The 9,680-nt window shown below is 47.2% G+C and overlaps 1 protein-coding gene across 1 annotated transcript in view; it reads left to right on the forward strand.

The window, feature by feature from the left end:
* Positions 1–8,030: 8,030 nt before the first annotated feature.
* Positions 8,031–9,680, forward strand: part of SORD (sorbitol dehydrogenase) — a 25,021-nt gene continuing 23,371 nt past the window's right edge. Inside the window, exon 1 of the mRNA XM_010005945.1 lies at positions 8,031–8,189. Within this exon, the coding sequence (XP_010004247.1) occupies positions 8,031–8,189 (159 nt within the window). The remainder of the gene's footprint in view (positions 8,190–9,680) is intronic.

Below are 9,680 nucleotides of genomic sequence, written 5' to 3' on the forward strand. Positions count from 1 at the left end.
CTGCTCACGGTGGGAGGCTGAGTATGCAGGTCCTGCATACCTTGCTCAAAAGTAATGCATTTTCTCCTCTACCTTCTAATACAAACACCTTAGAAAAAAAGGCAGCATTAGGAGTAATGCACAACAAAATCAATAGGTGACAGTTCAGAAGCTTCTCACTTCCAGAGGTGTCCAAAGCGGACAAGAGTTGGGACACTAGGAACATTGGAACATCTCATCACAGTGGTTTCCAAAAACTGGAGATACTCCACAACTGTCTGAAATGACACATGGATGGAGAAAATTTAATTGATGGTCCCTACAAACTGGTAAAGAACCACCCAAGGCTGAACCAGCAGAGGGTTTTTGTAGCCCTCAGCCATGCTGAGTAGCATAAAAGAACCACTGAAATCTGGGGGCTCCCCACCTTTTGCAGATGAGGCAGGAACCCTGCCCAGTGCCAGTAGGTGACAAGACCAGGAGGAACCAAAAGGGCAAGCCAAGGGATAAGCAAGGGAGTGGGGAATGAGGGAGTGAGTGATTGCAAGGAGAAGTGTTTACTGTGTGGGTGTTGGCCTTGAGGGCAAGGAGAAGGGCTGTCTTTGAGGCTGCAGGAGACCCCAAAAGGGCTAAAGAGTTGAAAGGAAAAAGAGAAACCCTTGCAGAAAATGAGGTTGCCAAGGAGGAGATTAGGGATTGACTGGAAAGGGGAATAACTTCTCCAAGCATGAGATCTGGAAGGGTGAGATATTCCTAGTGTTCCCACATTATTCTTTGGATACCTTTGGAAGCTGCTGAACTCTCATATATTTGCTTTGTTATACATTTATTCCACCTAATGCTGACATTTTTCCTAAGGCATTAGAAGGTGGCAGAGACTATGCACCACGTGTACGAAAGGTATGCAGGACAGACCATTCCTACCCCTAGGAGGTCATCCCAGGCTTGTAACTGGGAATGGTCATTTAGCAGTAGACAAAAGAGGGACTGAATGGGAACTGTGTTTCCTCTGTGGCTGTAAGATTTCAGGGGCAATGATTTTGTGATCTTGGGATGCTCCCTCCTCTTGGCAGAGGTGCTCATCAAGTCATTGGCAGTTTGGCCAGCATGCAAGAAACACATCAACATCTGTTGTTAGTCCACGGACTTTGGAACAAGGAGTTTATTTGGCCACAAATCCTGCTATTCTTATCAGTGGGAGAGGTTTCTCCAAGTCTTTCTGGTGCTTTGGGGCCTGGACTCCTGTGCAGCAATCAGACAGAAGGTGGTACCAGGGTTTGTCCATGTTTGTTTAATTGTAAAGCAATCTCTGGTTGCTTTCTGCAGAGACGTATGTCATGAGGTACTCTTTGATCTTGAGACTTATCTGGCTTGGCATTGCCACAATCCACCCTGATGGTTACTGTAGATGATGTTTGGTTAATCTTTTCCCTCCTTGGGAGGAGAGCATAGAAGGACAAGAATGTCACATCTCTATGTAATCAGGATGAGATTAAATAGGGAGAAAAACCCTCCTGGAAGACCTCACTGACAGGGTCTCCACATTTCTGGGAAAACCACTGAACAGGGAACTGCTGTGCTGCTCAAGGCCTTTTTGGTCACACTGGGCAAGCCCTCCAGGTATCTGGTGCTGCCAGAGGAAGAAAAAACCTGGATGCTGCAGCTTCCCAGGTTATCACTGGACTCACAACCTGTCTTCTGTCTGTCTTTGTGTTTTATTCTCCAAGCAGGGCTCTTGCCATCTGGGTAAATTTTTATGTCAGTAGCACCTTACCTGGCTGATGTCTAACCTCCAATAGAACCAGGAGCCTGTCCCTGTTCCTGTAATATCCAAGTCCCTGCTCCTGGGACTTTCACAGCATTGGCCTCTTGCATTTATCTCATCTGCTCATGGGGCAGAGCTTGTTTCTTCTCTCAGCATCTTCCTCCTGGGCATTTACCCAGACTTTTGTTAAAATCTCACCCTTTTTTGCCCAGATGGGCTATTCCTTCTGTCCAAGGGCCAAGATTCCAAATATTTGCCCTCCTGCTCATGCCTGCCTCAGAAATGGGGTCCACACCACATCAGAAACAAGAGCTTCACCCCATAAGAAGATAAATTATTCAATCTTCTGTGAGACCTAGCATTCATTTCTAGCCCTGGGGGGTTGAAATAGATGAACTTGTTTAACAGGAAAGAATATCAACACTTTTTTATTAACTTCCCAAACAAAATTTGAGGGCCAGGGCAACAAACTAGGACCTAGCTTCCTTGCTGCACTACATGCTTTGGCTTTCTTGTGCTTCTTCATCTGTCAAGGGACTGTGGTTTATGATACATTCCACAGTGCTTAGTTATTTGAGATGTGTTTAAAGATGTGTGGGTTTTTTATAGTATCCCTTCCTACTGCTGGCACCAAACCTAGTTGTGGGTGGTGCCAGACTCTTCCAGGAAACACACCCTGAAGAATGACCCAGAACAAGAGTGAAACAAAGTGCAAAAATGCCCTTATCACCCTGAGCCTATCTTGGATTATTGATCCCTAGTGAGAAGGAGCTGGACCTTCCTCATAGCCCGATTTCTGTGCAGAGAATGTAGTTGCTTCCTCATGCGTTATCCAAGCTTTGCTGCTGCTCCTCCCTACCTTCCCTGTCTCTATCACTCCATGGTCCTGGGTCACAGAATCATGGAATCTTAGGAGCTGGAAGGGACCTTGAAAGATCATCTAGTCCAATCCCCCTGCCAGAGCAGGGTCACCTAGAATAGGTCACACAGGAACATGTCTAGGGGGTTTGAATGTCTCCATAGAAGGAGACTCCACAGCCTCTCTGGGCAGCCTGTCCCAGGGCTCTGTCACCATCACAGTAAAGAAATTTTTCCTCATATTTATGTGGAACCTCCTGTGCTCCAGTTTGCGCCCATTGCCCCTTGTTGTATCACTGGACATCCCTGAGAAGAACCTGGCTCTGTCCTCCTGACACTCACCCTTAACATATTTATAAATATTGATGAGGTCACCCCTCAGTCTCCTCCAAGCTAAGGAGACTCAGCTCCCTCAGCCTTTCTTCGTAAGGCAGATGTTTGACTCCCTTGATCATCTTTGTGGCTCTGCCCTGGACTCTTTCAAGCAGTTCCCTGTCCTTCTTGAACTGAGGTTCCCAGAACTGGTCCCCTCTCTGCCTTCTGTGCCCCAGGTATGAAAAGCTCTGGCCTCATCTCTCCTGCATGCATCTATCAGGGCCCAGTTGCCCATAAGGACTTGATGACGATTTCAGAGAGGACTGCATCATGAGCTTGGGTAAAGCTCTGAAAAGCACCCATGCAGCTTTGCTGTCCTTCCTTCAGCAAAACCTTTCCTATGGAAAAATAAAAATACTAGAAGCCCAAAACAAAGCCTATTGAGTGCCCTGGTGAGTCTGGACAAAGACATTTCTCTGGGATAGAACATGAGAAGCTGTGGAAGCTCCATCCTTGGAAGTGTTCAAGGCCAGGTGGGATGTGGCTCTGAGCAACCTGGTCTAGTGGGAGGTGTCCCTGCCCATGCAGGGGGTTGGGAACTGGATGATCTTTCAGGTCCCTTCCAACCCAAACCATTTTATGATTCTATGGTTCTGTGAGTGCCATTTGGCTGGTCTTAAACCTTTCTGGAGTCTATGGTGCGTGATGGGAAAAACACACAGAAAAAATCCAAAGACACAGGCAAAATACTAATGGGCATGTAGACAGATGGCTCCTGAGAAAGAGATGCTGCAGTGGAGGTGAACTAGTGATAGGACGAGAGGACATGGTTTAAAGTTGAAAGAAGATAGGTTTAGATTAGATATCAGGAAGAAATTCTTTCCTGTGAGGGTGCGGAGAAGCTGTGGCTGCCCCGTGCCTGGAAGTGTTGAAGGGCAGGTTGGATGGGGCTTGGAGCAGCCTGGGCTGGTAGGAGGTGTCCCTGCCCATGCAGGGGGTTGGATCTAGATGATCCTTAAGGTCCCCTCAACCCAAACCTGCCTGGGATTCTAAGTAACATCACTGACCACTTGATCTCACCTGTTTTTGTGGAAAAAGGACTTTGACAATATCCTTCCAGAGGTGCATTTGAAAGGTTGGTCAACCGCAAAGACCAGCTGAGGGTCACTAAGATGGTTGAGACTGGAGCATGTGGCATATGAGGAGATGCTGAAGAATCTGGACTTGTTTCATGGGAGAAGAGAAGATTTCCATGTTGCCTTTATTAAGACAAACCCAGACCTTTCTCAGAGAGAAGCAGAGAAAGGACAAGAGGCAACAGCTCAAAGTGACATAGGGACATTACAGAAAAGGAAAAAAATGCCCACCATAAGCATGGTGCATCTATGGGACAGGCCCAAGGATTTGGAGACGGTTCCCCAACCATAAAAACATCACCACCAGACTGGACAAGGCCCTGAGCAACCTTGTGTGGTTTTGAAGTGAACCCTGCTTTGGCCAGCAGATAGATGAGAAACCCCCAGTAGGTCCTTGTAGGCTAAATCTCTGTGATTACATGGTGATAGGTACTGATGATTGTGTTTCTTTGACTCACTTATATTAATTAATAAGTAAGGTCTCATGTCCCTGTCTCTGCAGGGACAGAAAGGGTCAGATAGCTGGTTTTATTTTGCTGCTGTGATGAACTGCCAGAGAGAGGATGCAAAGGCCTTTGAGCTCTTGCAGGCATGGACCTTGGAGACAACAAGTTCTCCATGGGACAACAATGTGCCCTTGTGGCCACGAAAGCTAATGGTATCTTGAGGTGCATTAAGAACAGTGTCTCCAGCAGATCAAGCGAGGTTCTCCTCCCCCTCTACTTGGACCTGGTGAGACCTCACTTGGAGTGTTGTGTCCAGTTCTGGGCTCCCCAGTTCCAGAGGGACAGGGATCTAATGGAAAGAGTCCAACAGAGGCTACGAGGATGATGAAGGGACTGGAACATCTGTCATATGAGGAAAGGCTGAGAGACCTGGGGCTGTTCAGTCTGGAGAGAAGACTACTGAAGGGGGATCTAAATTAATGTCTCTCAATACATGAGGGCAGCAAGAAGGCAGGGACAAGCTCTTGTCACTTGTGCCCTGTGACAGGACAAGGGGCAATGGATTCAAACTGGAGCTCAGGAAGTTCCAGCTCAACATGAGGAAGAACTTCTTTCTTGTGAGGGTGACAGAGCCCTGGGACAGGCTGCCCAGAGAGGCTGTGGAGTCTCCTTCTCTGGAGAATTTCCAGACCTGTCTGGATGCCTTTCTGAGTGATCTGCCCTAGTTTTGGTTCCACTCTGGCAAGGGAGGTTGGACTCAATGATCTTCAGAGATTCTTTCCAACCCCTAATATTCTGTGATTCTGTGATTAAAACATGGCCACTGGTGCAGGGTTAACTCCAGTTTTGAATTCAGGCAGGAATTTCAGTAGGGTATTGCATGGCAGTAGCATGTGGGGGGCCAGGAATTAGCCATTTATGATTAATCCAGGCCAGACACCTGCTCCCCAAGTGCCATGTTCTACAGTAAGCATGGATGATACAAAGCATGTCTCATCAGCATGCAAGGACACAACTAGGTGTTGACAAGGAAGTCAGTGGATGAGGATGGCTTCTGAGGAACTGTAAATCTGAGCTATGCAAATAGTTCCATGTTTAGATAATATCTGAGTGATTGGCATCCACAGAAAAGGTGGAGTGAGTGGTGGCACGGACCAGCACAGATGGCTGAAGGTCTTGACCAGAACCAGAACAAAGCTGCAAAAATATATAACCAGCAGCCACAAATGTTCCTAGGATCTTCTCCTGTCCTCATCCAGCTTGTTGGGTGTTTGGGAATGCTGGATCCCAAGATATTTCTCTATCTGTTGTCACAGTGGAGGACAAGGGCCAGGGGCAAGCTCTGTGGTGATGCGCTCAAAGCATCTCTTTTAGGGGGTAAAAATAAAGATTTAAAACTAAGGACTGTTGGTAGATATTTTGAGCTGCATCCTTCTTGGCACATCCAGCAACAGTGGCTTTTTTTTTTTTTTTAACAAATCCTCTCAAGATAAAATAATCTCCAGGCTTCTCTCTGCAGAGAGTTAATATTTTAAAATGCAATCCAGTGTCATTATTTCAGAATATAATTTCCTACTCTTGGAGCTATCCCATAGGATTATTTTGCAGACTTAATCTTAATCTAGGTCTACTTTCAGCAGCTCTAACACTTGTGCCCACTTCGACTGGGAGGTGGGAGAAGGCTGTCACAGGATGGTGGCTCTACGGTTGAGATTATGGCATCTCCTCTCTTTGGGAGGGAGCAGTTACTACTGTATTTTTAAATTGATCTCTTTTTCACAGAATCACAGATTTGTCAGAATTGGAAGGGACCTCTAGAGATCATCTAGTCCAAAACAGTTAGTTTTTCTAACTGTTGTCAAAGGTACTGGTAGATCTGTCTTAGAATTTTCTGCATAAATTTGGGAGAAAATATTTGATCTAGTTGGTCAGAAATAGAACTGCTGTGCTGGGATGAGCAAGGTGCTTCAGAGAGACGCTGTTGAGGGTGACAGCCTCTCCCAGGCAAACACAGGGATCCTTTATAGGCTAAATAAGGGTAGGATAGAGGTAGCTGCCTCCAGTGAAGGTCCTGCTAAGCTGTGCAGATGGAGCTGGAGAACTTGGGAAGGTGGTGAGATCAAGCTCAGGCTTCAGGGAATTCAGCCCCTGGGTCACATTCTGCCCCAGGGTGAGGCTTGCACTGACATTTGATGCTTACAGCAGGTATTTGGCTGCTCCACAAAGGACCCCCAGACCAACAGCACACCCAGGGCTGCCCCTCCATGTGGGAATACTGAAGGATCATGGCAAGGAACCTGGGGTCTAAAACACTGTCCTCACCCTCCACAGAGGACTGGTGGGTGTGTGACCTGTGAGGCTGCCCTTTGTTTTGTGGGATCCAAGGCACAGAGATGAGTCCCCCTGAGGTCATGCCAGCCCTCTCCTCACCTGAGATGGTCGAGGGAGGTGTTTCATAACTTGCAAACAAGGAAAACGCTCGTGAAGTTTAACTGCTACAAATGAACTGAGTTGTATAGTCAGTCAACAAAGCACCTGCCTTCTTACCCAGCAACGCAGCAATGAACCTGAGCATTGACTAAAACAGCAAACATCTATTTGTGTTGAGCTAGTGCACAGTGAAGCTGTCCCAGCAATAAGGCTTGTTTTGCAAGGTTGACTTATGGTTATGACACAATCTTTATAGCACTGCCATTGTGTGCTTAAAGGTATGCAAATGAGCTCTGTGGCCAGGCAGAGCTGGATGCCCACAAGCGTAAGGAAAAAAGAAATGGATGTGTAACTAAGTTGTGTGTTTTGTTCAGAGCCTTCCTTGGGTGGCAGTCAAAGGAACTTGCCAGGCACTGTTGAAGGCAAACACAGAGAAATGGACCATGGCAAGAATTTAGAAACTTCTTTTAAACCAGGATCTCAGAGGACTTGTAGTGGCTGGTGAAGTCCTTGTGATCTTGAAGGCAGAGCAGACCCAGCTGGCATGCTGGAGCTCCCTGCCAGCCAGCAAGCTGGCAGAGAAAATAACAGATGGAAAATGTGAAGTGGATCTGATCCAGAAGGAAAGCAGGAAGGAGAAGGGGAGGAAACTGAAGACACAGTACTGACAGTGCTGGCAGGGAGGAACAGAAGAAATCAGTTATCCTGCCCCAATAAAAAGCCATTTGTCTGCCCAGACACTGGCAAGGAACCACCTTCTTCCTCATCCTGCTGCAGGGTAGGAGCAGAGGCTGTCTGGCCACAGGGCTGTGTTGGCTGAGAGCATCACTGAGCCTTGAGAAGAAACACCAGTACCATCTGTCCCTCCTGGTAGAACAGACAACAGAACCAAAGCACTTTAAATCTGTGACCTCACCCTGTCAAGGCGGTGATGCCCTGGCACAGCAGCAACCAGAGGCTGGGCTCTTCTAGCATCCCTATATGCACAAAAGCAGGTCAAAACAGGGCAAAAACCACTTTAGCAGCAAGACAAAGCCCCTGGCAATTCATATGCACATTCTTTTGGCTTGCCCCAACACACCTGCTGGCCTGGTCTGTTGGATGCACACAGAGGAAACCTTGGTGTGGGCTGTACCATGCAATGAGCCAGCAGTGGCAAGTCTGCAACTGGGCAGAGGTGGTTTCAAATGGAGAGAAATCACCCAGGGCAATCATGGAGCCTGTGACAAGTTACCCTTAAGAAGAGGAGAGATAAGGCTGGTTGGGGATCATCAGCTTCATGGGCATCTCCAGACATGCTTAATTCTGGGCAACTCCATTTATTCACGGTTTTATCTGAAAATATTGGGGAAGGGAGAGTCCAGCAGAAGAGCAAGATTTAGTGTTGTGGGAGCTGAAGGTGACTCCTGTGTCCCAAAGGACTTGTAGGAAAGGCCCCAAGTTCTCAGCTGCGCCCCAAGTATTTGCCTCCAGCATTTCTTCAGATTTATGGAACCAAAGGTCCAGGCTGCACATGGTTGGTAGAGCTGTAGGATTTCACAACCACGTCCAAGCTGGAATGCAGACAGAACAACACAGACAGAACAACACAGACAATTTGCACAAGAAGTTAAGTCAAGGCCAGCTGCACACATGTCCCAAAAAGGAGAGGTGCAAATAGGTGCCTTAAGAAAACAAGTGTGCCCAGGAAGAGGTGGTTGTTCCTCCTCTTTCCATAATCTGTAGATCTGTAAATATTCCTGCTTCATCCACCAAGGCAGGGGATGCAGCAGAAAATGCACTGCTGTGTAAACACAGAGTAAGGCATTTTGTTGAAGCCTCCTGAGCACACCCACACCCTCCCCTGCCCTCCGAGTAAGCACAGGGGTGGCTCACAGCCACTAATTTGGTGCTGACACCCACTCAGATAAGAATTACATGGAATCACCCTGATAGGAAGAAAAGAAATGCACCAGCCCTCATCTTTCTGGAACACAAAGCATTTTCTCAATAAGGAAAATAAATTCATAGTTACTCCCATTCATGCAGGCAGAAGGAAGCAGTGGTATTAGTTAGAAGTGCAGGCTATTTTTAGCTGGTTCTGGCAACTTCGCATGACCTGTCCTGTATGTTTTCTGTTTTTCCAAGGAAGTCAAGCTCAGAAAGCTTTCAGCTTCAGACTACTCTTAGGGAGCACCAGGGTGGCCAACCTTCTTGAGTTCTCTGCCAACTCCACTAACGAAGGATCTTGTGCAGGAAACCTCTTAATTCTGAAGCTCAGAATCCCCGTAACCTCAAGGTTTTGTTTTTTTCCAATAAGCTGTTCTCCCAGGAACAAAGTAGTTAATTAGAGCGGTAGATGTGGTTTATCTCGATTTCAGTAAAGCATTTGACACCGTCTCCCACAGCATCCTTGTAGATAAGTTGATCAAGTATGGGTTTGGTGATCAGGTAGTGAGGTGGATCAAAAACTGGCTGAAAAAAAGGAGTCAGAGAGTTGTAGTCAATGGGGCAGAATCTGGTTGGAGGTGTGTGACTAGTGGAGTCCCACAGGGGTCGGTACTGGGACCGGTGTTGTTCAACATCTTCATCAACGACCTGGATGAGGGAACAGAATGTACCCTCAGCAAGTTTGCTGATGACACTAAGCTGGGAGGAGTGGCTGACACACCAGAAGGCTGTGCTGCCGTTCAGAGAGACTTAGACAGGCCGGAGAGTTGGGCAGGGAGAAACATGATGAAGTTCAACAAGGGCAAGTGTAGAGTTTTGCAT

This window comes from Chaetura pelagica, unplaced genomic scaffold, assembly GCF_000747805.2.
Source record: "Chaetura pelagica isolate M959 unplaced genomic scaffold, ChaPel_1.0 scaffold369, whole genome shotgun sequence".
NCBI lineage: Eukaryota > Metazoa > Chordata > Aves > Apodiformes > Apodidae > Chaetura > Chaetura pelagica.